Here is a 25,552-nt window from a genome sequence, read left to right as displayed (position 1 = left end):
GGCAACTGGCCACGGTTTGCCGTTGCAGGCCAAAGGGGGCTGCGAGAAGCAGCGGCTAGCACATCCCTCGGCACGTGCTGCTTCCCACAACCCCACTTGCCTGGAACAGCGAACTGTGGCCAGTTGGATCTGCGATCGGCTGAACCTGCGGATCCTGCAGGTAAACAAACCGGCCCAGCCCACCAGCAGATTTCCCTGATGGGCTGCATGCCAAAGGTTGCCAATCCCTGGCCTAGATAATACTTAGTCCTGTCTCAGTGCAGGGGACTGGATTAGATGATCTATCAAGGTCCCTTCTAGTCCTACATTTCTGTGATTCTATGGTTATTATGGTATTTTTCTCTTTGAGAGAACAAGGTTTACTGACAACGACAACTCAGGGATGCAGCAAAGTACTTAATGTCTCAGTAGCAAGAGTCAGAATGTGCATCAGCATTTATAAAGAACTTTACAAAATTATTCTGTTGTAAATATCCATTTGTGGAATGGTAGGTAAATTATTGATTGGAGCCAGAAAATCTCCTGTTTGTAGTCACTCGGTGCTTTCTCTTTGTCCTGGGAGTCCTTAGGGGGGTAGTTGGGAATTAGACTGCGTTTTGTAGTAGCAGTGGATTAATAGTCTTTAATTGTGAAAACATAGGGCAGTTATTTTGATATTGGGATGTAAACATGGTAGAATGTAAATTTGCAAGCTTGGGTTACATTGAGCTAAAAGAAAGGGCATGCAAAATATTACTGTATCGTTTTCTGACTGAGAAGAGACAATTTAGGAGAATTACTTCTCCTGTCAGAATAGCCTCATTCCTTTCATCAGAGATTATTCGCATCAGTCATTATTTTTATTTTAAAATAAATGAGCATTTCATGGGCTTGACTTGCAAAAGTAACTTTTGAGCAGCAGGACATGAGAACATAGTACTGCACTGAGTCACTCTGGTTCACTGTTTTGTTGGGTATTTGTCATCTTCTATGAATAAGGTCTGAAATCCACAGCTAATGATGGACACATCTTATGAAGTACAGAGGTTCGGTTCAAATGGTGTCTGTGCATGTCTGAACCCCTAGGAGACCAGCTTCCTTTCCCAAAGAGCCTCAAGCTCTTTCCAAGCTTTCATCTTCCTATCTCAACACAACTTGGTTCCTTCCTCCAGGATATACATGGAACTCAGTAGGTCTGGCAGTGGGTTGGGCATCAGGCTGCTGCTTATTTCAAACTTCCTGGTACTCTGGAATTCCCATCTCAGTCACTCTCCAAAGAGCATAACATGCCTGGAAAACTGCAGGGTGATATGTTCAGTGTTGAGCCATCCACTGTGGAGTGTGACTAAAAGAGAAGGTGAGACTACAGTGTAGATTTGAAGTGAAGGGCAGTCCAGAGGCCAGCATAAAATATTTGAAAAAAAATATCAAGGATGGAGAGGAAATTTTAAAACTGGTCAAAGCAGATTAATGTGCTGAAATTAAGCCAAGGAAAACAGGTTGAATATTAAGGGGAAAATAAATCTAAATAAATCATTGGGAGCTGGATCACGGTATCATATGAGAATAGTGATGGGAAATTTTTCCCAGATAGCTTATTAACTGCTAGAGACACGTGCTGCTGGCCGTGTCTGCCACCTAACAGTTCTCTGCAGGCAGTATTTTTCTGGCAGGGAGATAGGAGGAGTGGGTCTTAATTATACAACAAAGCAGCAATTCTTTTTGTCCCTGTGAGCTAGTACTTTCCACGATGCTTCAAATAGAGTGCACAAACTAGATTTAGTCCAAATTTGTTCCCTTCCTGGGAATTGCCTTTATTGTTAATGTAGGTAACAAAACATAAACTTCAGCTAAAGCTTTATCATGAGCGTGGATTTTTTTAGGGTGTTGCCTGAAGGGTAGCACAACAAAATACATCCTTCAGTAAGCCTGGATGGAGCTAATAGGAGCTAACAGCTGAGCCCAGCATCCCATTCAGGATCCTACAGCTTGTGACCTTATTACAGAGTTTAATCGAGTCAGAGTTTTCATGAGCTATTCATTGTAATACTAAACAGTATTTCGTATGATCTTGTGTAACATTTACTATTTTTGTTGTTGTTTTGGTTTCTGAAGCTTTTTGGAAGACCAGAAGCGCCTCCCAAGAGTTTTTATTTCTGGTTAGTATGCCACAGTGGTGAAATACACATCTCATACCTAACAAAGGAGAGAGAAAGCTCCTAACCAGGCATTAAAAATGATATGGATACTTTAAAAAACCCAACTAAATAAATAAAAGGCTGGAAATTTAGTGTGTGTCAAAATAAGGAGCTGGCATTGGTTTGAGGAAAGGATAGTGCTGGTGAGTGTTGGTAACCTTCTTCCATACAATGTGCATGTCCCAACCTTTCGGTTTCAGTCCTCAGACTCTCCTGAACAGTAACTGACCTTTGTGCTAAATTGTGTATTGGTTTTATGATGGGGGAGAAATGGGAACTCAGAGGAGACCAAAGCTTGTGGTGTGAGCAGAGATCTGAATTCATTTTTCCAGAGATGAAAGCCTAGTCACTTTACCTTCTCATGCCTCAGTTTCCCCATCTGTAAAACAGGGACAGTGATGATTAGCTCATTTTGTAAAATGTGTTGAGATCTATGGATGAAAAATTCTTCATGAGTGTTAGGTGGATTTATTTATTTATTTATTTATTATTGCAGTGATATCAACCTCCCATTGTGCCACCTAGCTCCTCCCTAGAGAGCTTTCAAAACATTGCATGTGAACATATAATATAAATACTTGCTACAATTATTAATTACTCCTCCAATAACATCTTATCCTAAGTGAAGGGAGCAGAAATTACCCTTTTGTAGGCAGCTGCTGTTTCTGATTGCCAATGAAAACAGCATCTTTAAAGTGCAATGAAATGGAAGCAAAGTTTAGAGTAAGCATTGCTTTCTTCTTATTTTCCATCAGCAACCTACACTGTTTAAATGAAGTAGGGTTATTTCTGAAGTGATGATTAGCCCCTGGTATTGAAGATGAACTGAGATGAGTTTGACAACAACAAGAAGAGGCATAAAATGAGCAAAGCTTATTCTGTAGAAAGCCACTGATATCTGACAATCACACTGAGCCATAACCAAGGCTTCAAGACGTATTATCTTCTAGTAAGGTGCATCCACTCTGGGCACTGTGTATATAATAATAATTAATAATTAATAAATATTCGAGCAAATGTTCTTCTCTTGATCATACACTATCTGGGGTTCCCTCTCCATATGATCATGGTCCCAACTCCCATTAACAGCTATGGGGACAATTAATTCTTCCTTTGTGTTCAGAAGGATAGAAACTGCAGTCATTACAGGTTTTTTGAATGTCACTACTTAAAAGTGGGAGGATATTTTCTCCTCAGGTCAAAGAGATTTTAAATTTACATTTCAGTAGTTTGAGAATAAAAAGGTGTGCCACTTAAAGAGGTGTTAATTGGGAAGAACACAACTAGGAAATGCAGAAAGTGTATTTAGGACAGGACAAGTAATCTGAAATGCAGACAAGATGAATTCCACCTCTTTCTCAGCTGTGGTCTTGGCAGCATCTTTGTCTAGATAGATTTAAGTCAGTGACATGGATATTTTATTTCTTCCGTCACTTGCACTGACATTACCTCTTGTAATTTCCTCTGCCTGTTCACATGCTTGTTTTCTGGTGAGTCAATTAATTTAAAAATCTAGTACATCAAAAGACAATTGTATTGTTTAAAATAGAATAATTCATCTAAGGCTGACTTGGCTTCAGTATTATTTACTGAAAGTTATTAATGGGTTCTGTGAAATGGAACAAAAATGAAGAGGATAATGCTAATTACACACTATACATTTCACCCACCTCTTACATATACATTTGGTTGTTGACTTGCAAAGAATAGTAAAGCTCACAAGTCAGCTTGCTTCTGATTTGAATATTACTACTAAAGTGACAAAAAATAAGACCAAAGGTCAAATTAATAAAAAACAGTAGGGGAATGAATGTAAATAACACCACAAGTGTCACTTTTAAATATTTGGCTTTGAAGATGCGTGAGGTACATATTTTGTTTGGTGGAAAGCATGCATGATCTGTGCATTGATGGAAGTAAGAATGCAGTGAGCAGGATTACATTGGATTCTTTATTCATTGAAATGCCTCAAGTAAATACACACTTCCATCTTGCTTGTTTTCCTAGGATAGCTCCCTCTGTTCTCGGTTACATTGAACTTATTCCTTCTAAGTAACAAAAACACAAGTAGGTTGTCCTCTGACCAATTGTCTTGGATTATCATGGTGCTGTTATGCAGTGACCTGGAATTTCAGCCTTATCAAGAATAAGATAAGGGATTTTCTACAGTATGAGGGATATCATGGTGCTCTTTGCTGTATTAAACTCTACCTTTGCGTCATTGCACCTCATTTTCTAATGGGTACGGACCCAACAACGCTTTAGGCAAGGAGACCCTTGAAAGGGGTCTAAAGCAATAGAAAATCTCTGTAACGTTTTCTTTCAAAAGATTTCTCCCCAGTGGCTCAATAAGGGAGGATGTGGTTAATTCCTCTCAACCCTTGGAACAGGCTCTAAGACCCACCTCCAAACCCTGTGGATCAACAGGGATCCATACAGAATGCTGTGCAATCAGTGGGAGGCTATGGACCTCCACACCAGCTCTGTGTCTCCAGAATACTTTCCTGGCAACACTGGAGACATGTTGATAGGTCAGGTAGTTGTTGCCCAGAGATCTTCCTTAGAGAGGTCTGGCTCTCTCTTTCAGAGTGAGGGCCTCAGAAATGTAATCTAGCCTTAGGCTGTCTGTGTGGGATGAGTACTCATTGCACCTTTCCTCCTGTGTTTTTGCACACCCATGCAATGCTGGCCCTAATACAGTTCATATTAAAATTCATAAATCTGGTGTTGCTTTGAATTAGTACAGCAGCACTAGCCTCCTGGCAGACATGAGGTGTGTTAACAAGCTGAAGGAAACTGGAGGAATCGGCTTTCCAAAAACTGCAGGGACAGCATTTCTATCCTCCTAGGACAGAAATGAACAATTCTTCAGGCAAACCAACATATTCTTTATTACTTCTGTCACTTATGCTATATATTCTACTCCTTGAAGAACGGAGCTATAAGTAATCTTAACGTTCGAAAGGAATGAGTCCACATGGTTTGGAAACAATCCAACAGGACTCTAAAGAACATGGGGTGGTTAATGGGAGTATTTGTGGCTATACTGACACTACATGAGCAGTGATTTGAGAGACCAATGTTATATATTCTGATTATCAGAGAGGACAATTGTAGTCTGTGGGGACGAAAAGAAAAGAAAAGAAACAATCAAACCTACAACCATACTGCACATAGAATCATAGAATATCAGGGTTGGAAGGCACCTCAAGAGGTCATCTAGTCCAACCCCCTGCTCAAAGCAGGACCAATCCCCAACTAAATCATCCCAGCCAGGGCTTTGCAAGCCTGACCTTAAAAACTTCTAAGGAAGGAGATTTCACCACCTCCCTAGGTAACCCATTCCAGTGCTTCACCACCCTCCTAGTGAAAAAGTTTTTCCTAATATCCAACCTAAACCTCCCCCACTGCAACTTGATACCATTACTCATTGTTCTGTCATCTGCTACCACTGAGAACAGTCTAGATCCATCCTCTTTGAAACCCCCTTTCAGGTAGTTGAAAGCAGCTATCAAATCCCCACTCATTCTTCTCTTCTGCAAACTAAATAATCCTAGTCCCCTCATCCTCTCCTCATAAATCATGTGCTCCAGCCCCCTAATCATTTTTGTTGTCCTCTGCTGGACTCTTTCCAGTTGTTCCACATCCTTCTTGTAATGTGGGGCCCAAAATTGAACACTGTACTCCAGATGAGGCCTCACCAATGCCAAATAGAGGGGAATAATCACGTCCCTCGATCTGCTGGCAATGCTCCTACTTATACAGCCCAAAATGCCATTAGCCTTTTTGGCAGTAAGGCCCACTGTTGACTCATATCCAGTTTCTCATCCACAGTAACCCCTAGGTCCGTTTCTGTGGAGCACAGTGCTTTGATTTTTACATTTTTCTTATTTATAAGTTTTATAAGTACACCTCTACCCCAATATAATGTGAACCGATATAACACGGGTTTGCATACAATGCGGTAAAGCTCCGACACGCTGCTCTGAGCAGTGTGTTAAGGGTGCTGGGCCGGGCCTGTGCCGAGGGGTTGGATAAGGGGCAGAGGGTCTCGGGGGCAGTCAGGGGCTCCCCCCACCGGGGTCTTGGAGGCAGGAGTGGTGGAGGGGCACTTTTGGGGGTGCTGCAGTCCCAGAGTGCCCTGGGGGATTAGCGGGGGGCCGGGAGGAGCCTGATCCTCTTCCCTTGCCCCGGCCCCAGCCGTGTCACTCGGAGGAGGGGGCTTGAGGGAAGGAATCCCCCCCTGCACTCACCGACAGCGGCAGAAGCAGAGCAGCCCGGCCCTAGCTCGCTCCACTCCACCAGCTCCCAGCCACGGCGCTCCGCTTCCTGCTGCAGGTGAGTATAGGGAGGTGTCCGCTCCCCAAACTCCTGCACTTACCAGTGGCGGGAAGCGGAGCACCACGGCTGGGAGGTGGCAGAGTGGAGCAGGCTGGGGCCGTGTTGCTCTGCTTCCCGCCGCTTCCAGTGAGTGCCTGTCAGGGGGGCAGAGGGTGTGGATAGGGGTCGGAGCAGTCAGGGGACAGGGAGCAGGGGGGTTGGGTAGGGGGTGGAGTCTTGGGGGTGATTATAGACGGGGGTCTCTGGAAGGGGCATCAGGGAACAAGGAACGGGGGGGGCCAAAGCAAGTTCGATATAACACGGTCTCACCTAAAACGCGGTGACATTTTTTGTCTCCCGAAGACTGAGATATATAGGGGTGGAGGTGTATTTTAGACATCCATTTAAGACTGCTTCCTTTGGCAGAAAGTATCACTGCCTCCATTTGTGGTTTTGAATTATAACATTTCATTAAAAAAAAAAAATCTGAAAACCTGTTTATCTGCTGGGTTATCGAACTCCAGAGTCAGGCTAGAGGTCAGTGTATGCTGGCAGAAGAGTACTGCAAGGAGAAGCCTTCTGATTTTAATCAAATTAAATAAAGTGCAATGCTCTGTCTTAGAACAGCTCTGAGATAAAATGAGTGTGCTGTAAGTATACATTGATATAAAATGTTACACAGTGTTTATCCAATGATATTCACACTGGACTCCTCATTCTTCTTAAAAGTAAAGTAATATTTAAAAATAAAATATATTCAGTTTTATGACACGTCTTTTAGGTTGCTTGTGCCAGACAGGAATTGTGATGGATTCAGCCTCCTTGGTTGGAACGTTTACATGGTGTCTCCTCTGTTTGAAACTGTTTTCATTGGCAAAAAGAAAAGGAGTACTTGTGGCACCTTAGAGACTAACCAATTTATTTGAGTATGAGGGGTAAAGCTCATTGGGGAAAGCTGTCTGGAGCCTTTTTCCTCTTGACTCTTTGTAATTTCAATAAATTGAATGCTGATGAAAGGTGCCAGAGTAAAAACCCTAGAGAATGATGTCCTTTGCATCTGCACAGAACAACACTGGCATGAGTAGCAGCAATACAAGCTTCCTTGCAATGGGCAACCCTGCCTTCATTTACATACTAAAGACAGCGGGGACGCAGCGGTTCAGGAGCCTACTTGTGCTACCATTGATGTCAGTTGCAAAACTCCTATTAACCTCAGTGGTGCAGGAGCAGGCCCTAACCAAAGGAATAATTTGATTTGGCTTACAGCCTTTCCAGTAGGTTTCTGTTCAGGAGAGAGTAGGGGCCAGGAGTGCTGTGGTCTGAATGCCCATTCACTTTTGGCTTTGCTGCTGAGAATGACAACAAGGGTGCTAATTGGTGCCAACTGTGAGTCCAATTATGCTAATTGATGGCAACATCATTACATCAAGAGATAGCTACAGAAAGTGAATGTATTGTGCTCTTCCATTGTGACCAGGTCAGTTTCCATGTAAGCTATTTAAATATTTAGTTATATCTAATACTGAAGGCTGGTAAAATGTTGCTGTAAAACGAATGTCTTGAGACAGCATGTCAGTTATGAAATATTTTGAACTGATTTATCCTTCGAAAAACTTTGAACCCTCTGAAAGCTATAGGTTTCAGAGTAGCAGCTGAGTTAGTCTGTATCTGCAAAAAGAACAGGAGTACTCGTGGCACCTAAGAGACTAACAAATTTATTAGAGCATAAGCTTTCTTGGGCTACAGCCCACTTCATCGGATGCATAGAATGGAACATATAGTAAGAACATATATATACATAGAGAGAAGGTGGAAGTTGCCATGGAAACTGTAAGAGACTAATTAGTTCAGATGAGCTATTATCAGCAGGAGAAAAAAACTTTTGTAGTGATAATCAAGATGGCCCATTTAGACAGTTGACAAGAAGGTGTGAGGATACTTAACTTAGGGAAATACATTCAATATGTGTAATGACCCAGCCACTCCCATTCTCTATTCAAACCCAAGTTAATGGTATCTAGTTTGCATATTAATTCAAGCTCAGCAGTTTCTCCTTAGAGTTTGTTTTTGAAGCTTTTCTGTTGCAAAATTGCCACCCTTAAATCTTTTACTGAGTGGGAGAGGTTGAAGTGTTTCCTACTGGTTTTTGAATGTTATGATTCCTGAGTCAGATTTGTGTCCATTTATTCTTTTGCATAGAGACTGTCCGGTTTGGTCAATGTACATGTGCCAGCAATGCCCCTCTGCCATGTACATTGGCCCAATCAATGTGTGTGTGTGTGTGTGTGGGGGGGGGGAATATACCTAGTTTTCTTGCCAGGGAATATTTCTCCCATTCATTGTGGAAGATTTGATATCCTCTATATCCTTCAATCTTCCTAGCCCTTAGTTGTTTTCAGATTTTGTGCTGAGCGGGATCTCAGTCTCTCAGGTCAACTAACAAAAGGCCAAACCCCGGCTGCACTAAAACTTCAGGAGAGTTCTTTAACTCACTTTTATGGCGCTCCCCTGGCACCACTGGCAGTGGCATGAGTTCCAGAAATGACAATCCGACAACGCAGTACTATGGGGTTTGGTGCTGCAGAAGGTGACTTTACTGAATATCTAATGTGATGGTTGTATATGGCCACAGAAGTAGAACATGTCTAATTCATTAAATAAGGAATAATGGTTGGGAAGACCATTGAGATTTAGCAGGTCAGCTGCTACATAGGCTAATTTTTATTTAGGTTATAGATATTCAATGTTTTGTGTGTATATTTTTGTAATAAGTGGGGTCTAGAGGACTACCCTGATTGTTGTAAGCAAAGTTGTTGGAAGGTGGAATAAAATTAACACAACACTGTGCACTGTAGTGTGCGCACGTGTGTGTGAAATAAAAGCCTCCCCTTCCTAAAGTACAGGGGCAATTGTCATTTACAGTCATGTACCTATTGTGGTAATGATCAAATATTACAAAATGGTACACATAAGTCTCATTTGTAAAGCAATTGTAATTAATCTATAATTAATGTAGCAAACATTCTGCAGCTGTCATTATTTAGTTAGGATGAATTAATAAAATCTTTACTGTTCAATAAAACAAATTTATTTTTAACACATTTCACTCATTGAGATCCTGTTCTCTTAGAATTCAGTGTAACTCCACGTTTCACATATTGGCAGACTGTCAGCTGTACCTCATATTTTATATTTCTATGACACAGTCATAATGTTCCTGACCTGTAGGACAGCCATGTTGATTCAGTGCCTTGCCAAAAAAAGTGCTTGTGAGATTAAGAAGCCGAGCTGAACAGAAAAATTCCAGTTACGCTTTTTTTTATTAGAATTTGCCAGTTCATCAACACTGATATGTTTAGCAGAAACCATTTGATTTTATCAGGCTTCTGATGGACCCCAGGCAGGCATTGCAACCTGCCTGCCAGCTTGCCCACCCACTCCTCCACAGCTTGCTTGATGGGTTGCTAGGGAATGTATGCTTCTAGGGTCCACCATGTAGATTTAACCTGAGCCAGGGACTGCAGGGCTTCCAGGTCTAGGGCAGACCACCATGCGGATTGCCTTGGAATTGGGTCCCAAGGGTTTCTGTACTGTCCTGGTGAGCCAGCTGGCTCCCAGAGCTGTCTGATTCCTGGGGCAGCGAACTCCCTAGAGCTGTCCAACTCCCAGGCAGCCAGAAGAGCCAGCAGACCCAGGAGACAAGGAGCCACAAGGGCCCCAGCTCCTTGGCTACACAGGCACATAGGTCTGCCCATGCACATCATCATTCAGATAATTATGGGCATCTGCCCTTCCCGTCATCAGAAAAATGTAGGGCTTTGGGATCAAAGAAGAATCATAACGGTACATGGTTTAAAAATATATATATATATTGAGAACGGCTTTCTTTTTTTTTTTTTTATTTCTGTGGTAGCCACTGTGGTACACATCTCATTAAATTAAGTTTGGACTATTGCTGCTTACAACCCCAAAGAGCTAAAAAAGCTTTCTTGCCACTCTTACAGAAAGTGGCAACCTGGCTGCCGGGCGGAATAGACAGGCACAAATGTATGGTAGCAGTATGCGACATGCTCCACTCACTTTGTTTCTGTCTGTGATCTCTGATGTCCTAAATGGCCTGGTGTCGGGATATTTGAAACACCAGTTCCCTAACTTTGACCCATCAAGAAATTTACTTTTTAGGAAAATTGTAGCTGTCAAGATCTACCATTGTGGGTTTTTTACCATAAAGAAAAAAAAATTACATACTCCAGCCATGCCAATAAGTATCATACTCAGTGGATCATCTGTACCTTAAATTTGAAATTCTACCAATTGCCGAAAAGCCCATGAAAGCCCCATGCACCCCTTAACATCTGAATTAAGGGCTATCTGAACTCATTAATGCCACTCTCTTCATTGGGGCCAGAATTTTACCTTATGAGTTTAAGTAGGTATAAGTGGCACATAAGACCTGTGTACTAGGGTGAATTTCATCATCTGAGAATGTTTTAATTTTCACGTTTAAATAAATCAAAATAAATAATTATTTGCTTTCAATATTATACCGGTTTGTTTTCCGATGCAAACCACAGAGTTGAATGACAAGTGGATCCTTTCTCTGTGAGAGACTAAAGAGAAGACTAGATCCATTAATTTTGTTTAAAATGGTGAAGGCACATTTTCAAGTTTTTATGTGAATCCCTGTGATGGCTTGTGGAATTCTGTGTGTTCATATTTCTTCATAAGGATTTGATGTTTAAATGAAAAAATGAATAGAAAAAATAATAGCAAATGGATTTTTGATCAGCTTCTCCAAATTTCTTCCAAGTCTCTGTGGCTCAAACCGGCTCATCATGCAGGCACTTAATGGTTTAACCTTGACTGGCATGGTACAAAACTAAGGTCCAAAGGACAATGAATAATGCATTGAAGCAACATATACTATTCCATAAATCTATACCTAACACATTAAGAAAGAAGAAATATACCTACTGCAACCACAATTGACGGACTGATCCTAGAATGAAAAAAATACAGCATGTACATTTATGACAATATAAATTCTTTTTTTAGTTCTGCATGTACACTAAGGAAAGCAGAGAGCTAAGAATTTCAAGCAGGGCTCTTTTCATAGAGGGTAATATTATTGCAATTCACTTTAAAAGAAATACCCCTTAAGAATTATTGTTGCATCATCCAATGTATTTCTGTTTACATTGGCTAGATGAGATCTGTTGTCTTAGGCCAGTTGTGGCTAGTAGCAGCATCAAATGTCAGTGCTAAAGTTTCTGCTTATATTATTGATGGCCTATATTATAATTTTCTTATTTTTACCTTCTCAGAACTAGAAGGACTTTACTCAAACTTTCAAAAAAGAAAACAGAAATCTATCAGGAAGCAAACTTGTAAAATTATAACCCCCAAATTAACAAACTCGGAAAGTTAGGAGCATATGAAAACAAAGGATTAGAATGGAAACTATTTCACAACCTCAACTACGGTTAATTTTACTAGCACAACAGCTATAGTACGTCTGTGTATTTTTATGAGCAATTTTAAATTAATCATGTCAACTTGAAATATCTTACACACATTAAACTTTAAAAAGTGTGCTTTCAACTGTCATTTTGACATCTCGTTAGCATACAATAACTGGCTTTCAAAAGCAAAATTAAATGTTTGACACACTTTAAATGCTGTTATATTTTCCACTTTTTATTTGCTCTTTTATTACAGTTCTTTGTTTTTTGTGATGTTGATAAGTGTGAAAGATGATAATTTAATTGGTAGATGTTGTTTAAAAAAATATTAACACATCAGATGTGTTTTTTTGGCAAGAGAGGATTAGATTGTTCATGAGATGAGCCCCTCCGGCTAATTATTCAGAAATCAGTGAAATGCAGCTTTGATCAGATTGACAAGAAGTTTGTTCAGTGGCTCTGACAAGGTTCAAGAGGAGGAATGGAATATCAATCTAACCAATACATCTGTTACATTTGTGAATATTTTCTTCTCTCCTTAACAAAACAGGTAGCAAAAAGCTTTTCTGTTTTCGTTTTTTTACAAGAAGCAGTGGTTTAGCAAAAGTTATACTTCTGGAATATCTAGGTACAACACACTTCAACTATTTATGATATTTTAATTTTCCTTTAGAAATAACTGACGATACAATTTTCGCAAGTATCTCAAAATATGTCTACACTGCAACTGGAAGCATGATGGCAACATACATTGGCATAACTGAACTAGCTTTGCTGTAGCTGACATGACTAAAAATAGGGTAGACGTGGTGGCGTGCACATCAGCGTGGGCTAGCAAAGCATGAGTACATGACTATGTCTTCAGCACACTTGTACAGCCTGTGCCCCTATGTCTACGCTGCAATTTTTAGATGTGCTAGCTAGATTCTAGCTAGCGTGGGTATACCAATACATGCTGCAATCACACCTCCAATTGCTCCCCTTTTCAGAATGACTTTGGCACTTAGTGACTCATTAGGCACACATTAATGGGACTTAGGCTCCTAAACTACAAAGGTATTTTTGAAATTTTTACCCTCAATGTAAAAAAAAAAAAGCCTAAAAATAAAACAGAAATACCTTTTAAAAATGAAATTTCATACTTCATTTTTGCAGTGCACATAGTTGTAATCTCTAAATTGTTAATATTTTATTTCATTTAAAAACATTGAGAAGTCTATGATATGGATAATGTTTTATTTACGTTCAGCTGGTCAGTCAACTGTGTGAGATGCTCCAACAAAATTATCCTGTGTCTCTTGGCAAACTGATGAAGTATGTCTCCTAGACATCAACCTCTCTAAATTGGATTAACAAATGAGAAGGAATACATGAAGAAAAACTGAAATCCTAGCAATGGCATAGGATGGTAAAATTATCAATCATAATGCAGAAAAGATAGAATGGTATTCAACAAATATTTGTATGATATATTTGGAAAGAAGCAAGATGTACATATGTATATCTTCCAATAGTAACTAGTGGGGCTTTTAGACTGCAACTATTAAATTGAACATTTTTAAATCAGCAGATCGGATATTTTGCACCCAAGAGTTTTAAAAGAATTGGTTGAGGAGCTCTCTGAATCGTTTATTTTGATTTTTTTAAAAACAAACAAACAAACCTTGTAATACTGGGGAAGCTCCAGAGGACTGAAACAAAGCTAATGTTTTGCCAATATTTAAAAATGGTAAACAGTATGACCTGGGAAACTACAGGTCAGTTAATCTGACAGTGATCCCTGGCAAAATCATAGAATGACTGCTAAGAGACTCAACGAGTAAAGAATTAAGGGATGTTGATATAGCTAATAATAATCAACATGATTTTATGGCAAATAGGTCTGGATAAATAAATTTCCTTTTTATAAGATCATAAATTTGTTCAAGAGTTTTGACATGAGTCTGCTTTAAGGCTTCTGACTGAGTTCCTCATGGTATTCTGATTACTACCCACCCCCACCAAAAAAAAAAAAGAGACAGAGTGAGAGAAGTCCAAAATCACTATACAAAATCAGGTTTCAGAGTAATAGCCGTGTTAGTCTGTATTCGCAAAAAGAAAAGGAGTACTTGTGGCACCTTAGAGACTAACCAATTTATTTGAGCATAAGCTTTCGTGAGCTACAGCTCACTTCATCGGATGCATACTGTGGAAAGTGTAGAAGATCTTATTATATACACACAAAGCATGAAAAAATACCTCCTCCCACCCCATTCTCCTGCTGGTAATAGCTTATCTAAAGTGATCACTCTCCTTACAATGTGTATGATAATCAAGGTGGGCCATTTCCAACACAAATCCAGGTTTTCTCACCCCCCCCCCCCCCACGAACTCAGGAGAGTGAATTTGTGTGTGTGTGTGGGGAGGAGGGGGTGAGAAAACCTGGATTTGTGTTGGAAATGGCCCACCTTGATTATCATACGCATTGTAAGGAGAGTGGTCACTTTAGATAAGCTATTACCAGCAGGAGAGTGGGGTGGGAGGCGGCATTTTTTCATGCTTTGTGTGTATATAATAAGATCTTCTACACTTTCCACAGTATGCATCCGATGAAGTGAGCTATAGCTCACGAAAGGTTATGCTCAAATAAATTGGTTAGTCTCTAAGGTGCCACAAGTTCTCCTTTTCTTTATACAAAATCAGTGCAGCCCATATTAAAGGGATTAAAAATTGATTAACTGATAGATTACAAAAATTAAATGGGGAATAGTCATCCAATTCGGGTGTTTTTAAGGGGCTCCCCTTCTTGACCTAATGCTATTCAATATTTTTCTCAGTGATCTGTAAGAAAATATAAAATCATTGCTGGTAAATTTTTCAGATGATGCAAAAATAAGTGGATTGGTAAATAATGGTGGGGACAGGTCAGTTAGACAGACTGACCTAGAACATGTGGCAAGGTGGTCTCATTTGAGAAATTTGTATTTAAATACAGCCAAATCCAAAGTCATCTATCTAGGAACAAAGAATGTAGGTCACACATAAGATGGGAGAATATAGCCTGCAAAACAGTGACTCTGAAGACGACGTGCAGGTCATGGTAGATAAACAGTTGAACGTGAGCTCACACTGTGATGTTGTAACTAAAAGAGCGAACATAGTATTTGGATGTATAAGTCGGAGTAGAGAGCGTGCCTTACCTCTGTATCTGGTGTTAGTGAGATCATTGTTGAAATACTGTGTCCAGTTTGGGTGTCTTCAAGAAGGATGATGAAAAATTAAAAAAGAGCTACAAGAATTATTCAAAGCCTGGAAAACATGCCTCAAGATGTGTCTACACAAACGCTTGATGTGCGGAAAGCTGGGGTGTAAATCTACATTGCTCCAGTGAGCCGTGTGCTTATTGTCCATGTGAACCCTTCTGCTGCAGATTTCAAGTCTTCTTTTAAAATAAAATTTTTGTTAGGACTAATACACATACCTTTGTTCTTCATTCAAAAATCCACCTTCCAAATGGGGGGAGAAGGGAGAAGGCACCTATAAGACGGTTGTAACTTTAAAGTAATTAATTATAAACCATAAAAGGTTAGTGTGGCATATTTAAATTGACATTGTAAACATAGATATCTTAGAGTAATTGATCTGAGCTGAATGTGTATGTGAATTACTGGGAGTAGGAGTTGTATAATGATTGGTGGAAACTGAATATGTTGCAACTATAGCAGTCCAGGCTATGAAATCTAGGCAAAAGAGAAGTAATTTTGGCTTTCCTTTATTGGGTCCAACAGTAGCGATTGTTTTTCTGTGTCTGAGGTTGGATGCTTTTAACCTGTAAGCATTCTGCTGTTTGTTTTTATGCAATTCAGAGGGTATTGTATACTGATAAAATCTGAAAACAAAATTTGGTGCTGTGTCTCTGTAAAAAGCATGTGGAACAAAAGATTATACTTAAGTACTCTGTGGGGGTAAATATAGGAAAAACTGAGTTGGAAATAATGATGATTGGGGAGCCTTTCTGAGCAGTGTCTAGAAGAGCCATTGGTGTTGACTGAAGATGATTATATAGTCAAGATATTTATCGTACATATTCCTCTGACCTATGGGAAGTATCAGTAAAAGAGAAAGTGCAGTGATGGCAGAATAACAGGGTTTTGCATTGAAAAAGAAAAAAAAAAAGATGTTGACTCATTTGTCCACTGGGAGGAAACACTGGAGGAAAAGATGGAAATAACCTTTTGTTCTGTTTTCGTGGTATCTTAGAGTGTGTATTTGAAAAAGCGCTGGCTTAAATCATAATTTTCAACTAACGAATATAATTAATCCAACATAAACTAAAATAGTAATGTAAACATTTTTTGTACACACTCTTATTTTAAACTGATATTAATTTGCTTCAATGAATGAAAATAACAAGGTTAATAGTTTAATGCTACTGAGTTGATATCAGCTGTTTTTTTTCCTATTTTTCTTTTTTCAGTTTTTGATTATAAATTAACAAATCCCCTGGTGTATAATTCCAGGAATCATCCCTCCAATGTATCGAAAGCTATTTACTTAGACTCATCTTTTATTGGTCCCACTGCCACAGTCTAATTATTGTCATGAAACAATGAACTCTGTGTAGTTTGCGGCTTTGATCAGTCTTCATATAGCTTGGAATAATGAGGGTGAAAGTTTTGTTTTGTTTGTTTTTGGTTTTTGATTCAGTTTCTTTTTGTAATTCAGTTTGATCCCACCAGAGACAGGCTGCTTTACAAAATGCAGCCTTTTCTTAGATGCCAGATGACACCTCTGACAAAAATTCTGATTGTGCTTATGACATCTCTGGAAGCAACCTTCATTGTCTTTTAATTTCACTGAAGAACAAATTTAATAGCACTAAATATGTCAAAAAATGAATTTGAACTAAAAAATGTCGCACATCTTTCTTTACACTGAAAAGAAGCTGAGAGGAAAGTTATGGTTTGTAGCTCAAGTTCCTTTAAGGTTCTAATCCTATATTAATATTCTGTAAAGCTAAAAAAATTAAAGATTTTTTTCTTTCTTTTTAAAATGTGGTAACTTGTAATCAAATGAATAAAACAGGCCATAATCCTTGTTATTCTGTTACTATGTATATATACTCCCTTTGGAGATAAATAGAAAAACAGCTGGAGTCTGAGGATATTTTGTAATCTTATAAATTGAAATTGAAATGCCTCAAGGAGGAAATTTCCAAAATAAATGTGACAGAAGATAAGTCCCTGCTTTTGGCAAAATTTTATTAGTATGACTTGTTCCAGATTGTTGTTGTGGTTTCTGCATGAATTAAGACAATGACAGCACTGTTACTTGGGAAAAAAATAGTACTTTTCTTCTCTCATGTTGATAAATTGCTCTAGAGGTAACTGCTTTGTTATCAGATTGTATTATCAAGTGTGTCAAACTTTGCAAGCACATTTTCAAATTAATGATTATGAGTCAGATCCTTACCTGGTGTAAATTGGGGTAACTCCATTGACTTCAGTGGTACTGTGGTGATTTATACCAGCTAAACATCTGGCTCCCTATACTTTTAAGGCAGATATTTTTGTCTGTTACTAATAAAACCTTAATTTATGTTAACTGAAATAATATTTAAAAACTAATTTACTTTTCCCCATTTGTTTATTTGATTCATAGATTCCAATGCCAGAATGAACTATTATTTTCATTTAGTCTGACCTCCTGTGTAACACAGAACTTCCCTAAAATAATTCCTATATTAGCTCTTTCAGAAAAAACCTCTAATCTTGATTTTAAAATGTCAGTGATGGAGAGTCCACCATGACACTTAGTAAATTGTTCCAATGGTTAATTACTCTCACCATTAAAAAATTACTCATTTCTACTCTGAAGTTGTCTAGCTTTACTTTCCAGCCGTTGGATCGTGTTATACCTTTCTCTGCTAGATGGAAAAGCCCATTATTAAATATTTGTTCCCCATGTGGATACGTATAAACTGTAATGATGTCACCCCTTATTAACCTTCTCTTTGTTAAGCTAAATAGATTGAGTTATTTGAGTATATCACTGTAAGGCATGTTTCCACTCCTTTAATTATTCTCATGACTCTTCTCTGAACCCGCCTCAATTTATCAACATCTGTCTTGAACTGTGGGCACAAGGACTGGCCACAGTATTCCAGCAACAGTCACACCAGGACCAAATATGGATGTAAAATAACATCTCTACTCCTACTTGAGATTCTCCTGTTTATGCATCCCAGGATTGCATTAGTTTTTTTGGCAGCAGCATCACACTAGGAACTCATGTTCAGCTGATTAACCTCTCCACCCAGAATCTTTTTCAGTGTCACTGCTTCCCAGTATAGAGTCCCCCCATCCTGTAAGTATGGCCTACATTCTTTGTGCCTAGATATGTATATTTACATTTAGCCATATTAAAACAACACTGTTTACTTGCACCCAACTTACCAAGTAATCCAGAGTGCTGTGAATCAGTGACCTGTCCTCTTCATTATTTACTAGTCCCAGATTTATTGTGTCATCTGCAAACTTAATCAGTAATGATTTTATATTTTATTTGAAGTAATTGAGAAAAATATTAAGCAGTGTAGGGGCAAGAACAGATCACTGCAGGACCCGACTGGAAACACATCCGGTCGATGATGAATCCCTATATACAATTACATTTTGAGACCTATCCGTTTAATGTGTGCCACGTAAATTTTATATCATTCTAGCTTTTTAATCAAAATGTCATATGGTACCAAGTCAAACACCTTATAGAAGTCTAAGTATATTACATCAGCATTATTGCCTTTATCAACCAAACTTGTAATCTCATCAAAAAATATATCAAGTTACTTTGACAGTCTCCATTTGTTTTCATTCCTCTCACCTTCGACAATTCAGTGGAAAACTGAATATACCTAGTTCTACAGTAATATTCAAAGGGGTAGTTTCTTTTGTGTCTGCAAAAGTTGTGTCTGGCAGATAGTTTATGCACTGGAATATGATGAGTCATAGTCATTATAAATGTATCTTAATTAGTGTTACTATTCTTTTTCTTATTAATATCCTGTAAGGGCCTTATTTTTACATATTTACGCATGCGGTTGCATGTCTAATTGTTCTGTGCAGTTACTATATTTTATATATGCAGAATACATGCATAAATGTGCACACATTTTTGATTATCACAGGGCATAAGGAGTTAGATTTTTTTTTTGGCTGTAAATTCCTCACCGTTGCTCCTATTATTCAGCTTCACCAGCAGTAACAACGGTGAGAGTACTAGTATAGATTAGATTTCAAGAAGCCATGGATATTTTAAGCATTGTGTTAACTGGGCCAGAAGACATCAGTCATCTCTGTGGAACGATCCCTTCCTCTGGGCCTTGTGGGGGGCACTTTTTGGGTCTCTGTGAGTTTGTGCTGGGGAAAGGATCAGAGACTGGGCAGGAGTGTGGTAGTTGCGGGTGAAAGTACACATTGTTCCCCATCCATTCATGCAAAACATTCCACAGCGTCTCTTTCCAGGAGTTTCTGTGGACAGCTACAGGCAGGTTGAGTCCCAGGTAGCTTTTGGACGGGTGCACTAAGTGCCAATACCAGAACAGAGGCATAGAGGATCTATATAGATAGGTCTGGCCTCTTGTGGATCATCCATAATCTGTGAAATTTTAGCTTGGGCCCTGAGGCCTTTTCTGCTGGGGCGAGACACCACTGTCTCGAGTGCAAAACCTCTGCAATGGGATCCTCATCATTTTCTTTCTGTAAGGAAGATGATCCAAACCATAGTATTATGTTTCTTTTGGGGAAAAATCTGAATGTTGTTGAACAAAGATGTGATATGGGTGTAAAACTGATGTAGTGAGCACAGTTTGCTAAGAAAACTTAATTTCTTTACAGTCACATTTTTATTTCTGTGTTGTCCATTACATTCTACTTGGAAGCTTACAGTAATTTTATTAAAACATGTATGTTTACATCCATCGTGGTGTTCAGTACTTAATGTCATAAGAAAGTGATGTTGGAGGTATTTGTAATAACTTCCGTGTAACTTTAAAATGTAAGGATTTTTAGACTTCAGAGTGTTACGCTCCGGGGTAAAGGTATGTAAAGAAGGATGAGGGGAAGGAGCACAAACCAAGTGGACCTTGTAAACTGGAGTAATAGTAATAGGATGAAATTTAATAGTGAGAAGTGCAAGGTCATGCATTTAGTGATTAATAACAAGAATTTTTGTTATAAACTGGGGATGCATCACTTGGAAGTAACAGAGGAGGAAAAGGACCTCGGAGTATTGGTTGATCACAGGATGACTATGAGCTGCTAATGTGATATGGCCATGAAAAAAGTTAATGAGGTCTTGGGTGAGACCATCAGGTGAGGTATTTCCTGTAGAGATAAGGAGGTATTAGTACCGTTATACAAGGCACTGGTAAGACCTCATCTGGAATACTGTGTGCAGTTCTGGTCTCCTGTGTTTAAGAAAGATGAATTCAAACTGGAACAGGTACAGAGAAGGACTACTAGGATGGTCCGAGGAATGGAAAATCTGTCTTATGAAAGGAGACTCAAAGAGCTTGGCTTGTTTAGCCTAACCAAAAGAAGGCCGAGAGGAGATATGATTGCTATCTATAAATATATCAGAGGGATAAATACCACGGAGGGAGAAGAATTATTTAAGCTCAGAACCAATGTGGACGCAAGAACAAATGGATGTAAATTGGCCAGTAGGAAGTTTAGACTCAAAATTAGACAAAGGTTTCTAACCATCAGAGGAGTGACGTTCTGGAACACCCTTCCAAGGGAAGCAGTGGGGGCAAAAGACATATCCGGCTTCAAAACTAAGCTTGATAAGTTTATTGAAGGGATGATATGATGGGATAGCCTAATTATGGCAGTTAATTGATCTTCAACTATTAGTGATAGATATGCCCAATGGCCTATGATGGGATGTTAGATAGGGTGGGATCTGAGTTACTACAGAGAATTCTTTCCTGGGTGTCTGGCTGGTGAGTCTTGCCCACATGCTCAGGGTTTAGCTGATCACCATATTTGGGGTTGGGAAGGAATTTTCCTCCAGGGCAGATTGGCAGAGGCCCTGGGGATTTTTCTCCTTCTTCTGCAGCTTGGGGCATGGGTCACTTGCTGGAGGATTCTCTGCGCCTTGAAGTCTTTAAACCGTGATTTGAGGACTTCAGTAGTTCAGACATAGGTTAGGGGTTTGTTACAGGAGTGGGTGGGTGAGATTCTGTGGCCTGCATTGTGCAGGAGGTCAGACTAGACCATCATAATGGTCCCTTCTGACCTTAAAGTCTATGATTATATGAAATTCTTTGCCTCAAACCAGTCATCTTGCTATGACTGTTTTGCTTCCTTACCCAATTCACCTTCCAAATATCAACCTTAGTATGAAGATAAATGGCCAGATTTTTAAAAGGTATTTAGGCACCTACTGGAATTTTTGAAAAGCCCTAGGTAGGCAGCTGGCACCTAAGTGTTAGGTACCTAAATGCTTTTGAAAAATCTAATTAGGCACCTAAATACCTTTAAAAAACTGGCCCCAAAGCTCTTTGAATTGTGGATGAAATCAAAACAAAAGCTTATGTCCCTACAATTTTTGGAGGGGAAGGTCTGAGGACTACTTTTAGTTCATTTGTTTAGATAGATTTTTTTAAAGATTTATTTTCATTGTAACATTTATTGTTATGTTATTACTGTGATTCTGAAAGAGTCAACCACATCAGTTAGAAATGTTTCAGAGTAGCAGCCGTGTTAGTCTGTATCCGCAAAAAGAAAAGGAGTACTTGTGGCACCTTAGAGACTAACCAATTTATTTGAGCATAAGCTTTCGTGAGCTACAGCTCACTTCATATGGTGCATCCACTACTTATGCTCAAATAAATTTGTTGGTCTCTAAGGTGCCACAAGTACTCCTTTTCTTTTTATCAGTTAGAAATGTTTCACATTCTCTGGCCTTAAAGTAGGGGAGTAGCTTATAATGAAAAGAATATATTTTGAAAACCAGAGAAATGAGCAGAGAAATAAATTCAGACTCAAATGGTGATTGAAATCTCCAAGTCGATTTATGGAAGACTTCAAAGGCCTGTGAAGGTTGACAGAATCTCTTTAGCATGAGGCGTCCTTCATTCTGCATCAAGGTTTACAGTTTTAAAAAATAGGAAAAGCTCTGCTGTCAGATGAAGCAGGTTTGAAAGCAGAGATGCCTGTTCACAAAAGCCTGAAATTGTGCACAACTGTAGATAATGTTAATGTGTCCTCACCAGATAGCTGAAATAATATATTTCCTACATTGGATGCATTAAGCAATTACTCAGTTTGTAGTTGAAACCATATAATTTTCTTTCTTTCCTTGCAGTCGCAACGCCGTGTCACATTTCACCTCCCAGACGGCTCCCAGGAAAGCTGCAGTGACAGTGGGCTTGGAGACCATGAACCCAGCAGCAGTGCAAGCATATCGCATCCTCTGCCCCTTGGTTTCCCCCAAGAGGAGTACTATGAACAGGCTTCACCCAACAGTCGGACAGAAGGAGATGGCAATTCGGACCCGGAGTCCAGTAAGTGATGCTCTCTAGGCATATTAATGTTAATAAGTCACAAGTGGGCTAATTTTAAAGCCACTAATTAAAGTTTAATGCGAAATTAAGATGGGAAAATACTATTTTGGTTGCGAACTGGTACGTTTTAAAGACAAAAACGACAAAGTTCAAAGCAAATATTTTTGACCATTTTGTGTTGAAATGCTCTGTCAGTGTTGTAGCTGGTTTGCATCTTTATTAGCTGGGGTTTGTTATGGGTTTGGCATGCTAGAGAGAAGTGGTGCTTTCTGGTTGGCTGTCACTGCTGCCTTTTTTATCCACACTGATGCTCCTCAAGAACTGTATGGCTTTTAACATTTTCCCTTTCCATACTTTTCCTTACTGTGCATTCTACAATAGCAGCAGAGCCCTCTGAGCAACATGCAGTTCTTTGAAATCACTGCTGTTCTTCAGAAATTAAAGGTCCTCATTTTAGTGTCTGTGAGGGCAACCTGTGGTGTGAGGTAATCACCCAGAAAGGCATTGCTTGGTGTGTCATGTTGCTTAATTAAACAAGTAGCACTGGAGGTTGATGACATCAGAAAGTGGGGAGGCAAAGCTGACATGTCAAGGTGTACTCAGGGCCAACTTACAACAGTGTATTTGATTTAGAACAAGAGGCTCCTTTGTAACTGTCACTCACCATGACAATCTCTCCCCTGTTGGACAAACACTGGATTCATGTGTTTTTCATCTCCCCTGGGTCTAGGCAGGCTCCAAACACTGTCTCTGGTCTTTAGGCTCATTGCTGGCATACAGATTCCCTGATGATACCCCTTCTCCGAAGTGGTAGCCCACAGTCCAGCTGTCCTAGGCCCCAAGACCATTACTGAACCCCCAAGTCTCGTCAACAGCTTAAACACACCCTTTCCCAAGCTCCACTCATAGAAGGAGTCTGGTTGACCATTTAACCCATTCAGAGGCACAAGTCAGTTGAAGCCAGGCACTTAGAGGCTGTGCAAAGTAACTTCTTAATCAAACATGCAGAAAGCATAGAGATGTACAGATCCATGCAAAAAACAACAAAACCTGTTCTCAAATCCCTCCCTTCAGTGTCCTCACCAGTCTGAGAGCCCCTGGGGTTTTCATCTGTCACTTTCAGGAGTCCCTGGTCCTCACTCCTTGGGACTCAGACTTCTCGTCTTGGTCATGGATTGTACTCTCTGACTCATGCAGCAAACTCCGTTCAGCTTCTGTTGGTCTGGAAGTCAGACAGTTCTCTCTAGCTCAAAAAGCAAACCTCTGTGTTTTTAAAAGCCAGCCTAACACCTGGTTTCTGTGATCTGTCTCCTGTTTTTGGTTTTCATTTTCCATTTTCCATTCTCTGCAGATAAGCTGGAGAAAACTGGTTTTATCTAGGTTGTAACCATCCAGTTGTTTTAGGACCAGGTTATTCAATTGTTGTTGGTCCTTAATGGCCAGCCCTTATAGGGGCAGGCAACAAAGTGCCATTCTCCCTCTTCTTAGCACAAAAGGTATGATGAAAGTATACAGCAAAAGACAGCCTTATGGGCATAAACACACAGATAGTTCATAATATCAAACATAATTCATACATTTGACATTGACACACTTTCCAAATCCTCACAGTTACAATGCCAAATTTACCTCTAGATAGGGTCGAAAGAAGGAAACACGCTTACTTCCATTTCACAGAACAACTAAAGATCCTAATGTCTCCAGCAGAGTTAGAAGGGGGTGATGATGAAATTTTAATCTAACTTAACAACGGAAAGAAAATGAGTTTATCCTAACAATGTCTTTGGAGATGTTAATCATATTACAAGGGGATATTGTATTAGTCGTATATGACATTTCACAGACTTGTTTAGTACAACTGAATGAAAAAGTGTAGCTGAATAATTTACCCTTGAAAGTTGAGATGTTTTGGTGTTGGCAAAATATTTGTGAGCAGTTCACAGAAATATCAAATTCTTTTGTTTAAAATATTTGTGATGTCTCTTATGAATGGCTCATGAACAACTAACTGGGCATCTTCAGTAGATGAAGTGTTCAGCAAATGTGTTGGCTTGTTTGTATAGGTTTACATGGTTTTTGAAACAATGCTAAAATATTCCTTGTTTGGATGTCCTTAAATTATTTGAGTTTGAATGCACTTTTATTTGTATTCATGCTAACAAAGCTCAGCTTTTCACCAAACATAACCACAAAGGGGGCGGGGGAGTCACACACAATCAAAAACATTAATTTTTAAATTTGAATGAATATTCATGTTTTTTTCTTTTACTATTCACTGAACTCTGTTATTTACCCATACTTCACCAAAGTAAGTATTAGATGCAGGATATAGGTATGTATGACTATGGTGCACTCTGAGTCTTGACTTGACTGCAAAGGACATCAGAGTGAAATGGATGCAAGAGAAATCACTACATTAGGCAAAAGTGCACAGATGCTGCCTTTGCCACTTAAAATGAGGCTCAGGTTTGGAGCTGTTGCTCTTTTTGAACCCAATTTCTACAGCTTTAGATCAAAAGAAAAATGGATCACTTAGGAAGCCTCTGAAATGTCAGTTTGAGTCTAATAATATCCACACTGACAACTGAATGCCATTGACACATCTCACTATGCAGTGACACCTGATGTCTTTTTGAGTGTGAAATTTGCAGAAAGTTTAGTCACCTGTTTCAGAGAGAACTAATTATCTGACAGCTCGGTTTTAAACTTGATACCAATAATAATTAGTGTTTTTGTAGTGTTAAGATGTGTTCTCTAACTTTTATCCTTTTTCAATAACCTAACTACCATATACAATTGATGCAGTGTGGCATCACCCCTTTGATTTGAAGATCTCAGCTGCTTGTGGATACTCTAATTATTACTGTTATGGCATGTATCTGATGCAAATACCTAGCAGCAGGCAATACAACTACATTTAAACAGATCTGACTCCTGTGCATTTCCACAAAAGTAAATATCAAAGTACAGTACCACTGTGGGAAAAATGTTGGCCTATTTTTCATTGAAATTACTCATTGCTGTAATTTAACTTGTATCACAGT

General features: G+C 39.3%; 1 protein-coding gene across 3 annotated transcripts in view; it reads left to right on the top strand.

Annotated features, from left to right (window-relative positions):
• The window catches only part of PCDH11X (protocadherin 11 X-linked), a 1,007,737-nt gene that overhangs the window by 723,654 nt on the left and 258,531 nt on the right, over window positions 1-25,552 (top strand). For all 3 annotated transcript variants that reach the window (XM_078854233.1, XM_073360862.2, XM_073360864.2), the window contains one exon: window positions 22,310-22,508. In XM_078854233.1, the coding sequence (XP_078710359.1) occupies window positions 22,310-22,508 (199 nt within the window). The remainder of the gene's footprint in view (window positions 1-22,309; window positions 22,509-25,552) is intronic.

Source organism: Lepidochelys kempii, chromosome 9 (genome assembly GCF_965140285.1).
Source record: "Lepidochelys kempii isolate rLepKem1 chromosome 9, rLepKem1.hap1, whole genome shotgun sequence".
NCBI lineage: Eukaryota > Metazoa > Chordata > Testudines > Cheloniidae > Lepidochelys > Lepidochelys kempii.
This window is presented reverse-complemented; position numbering and strand designations above follow the sequence as displayed.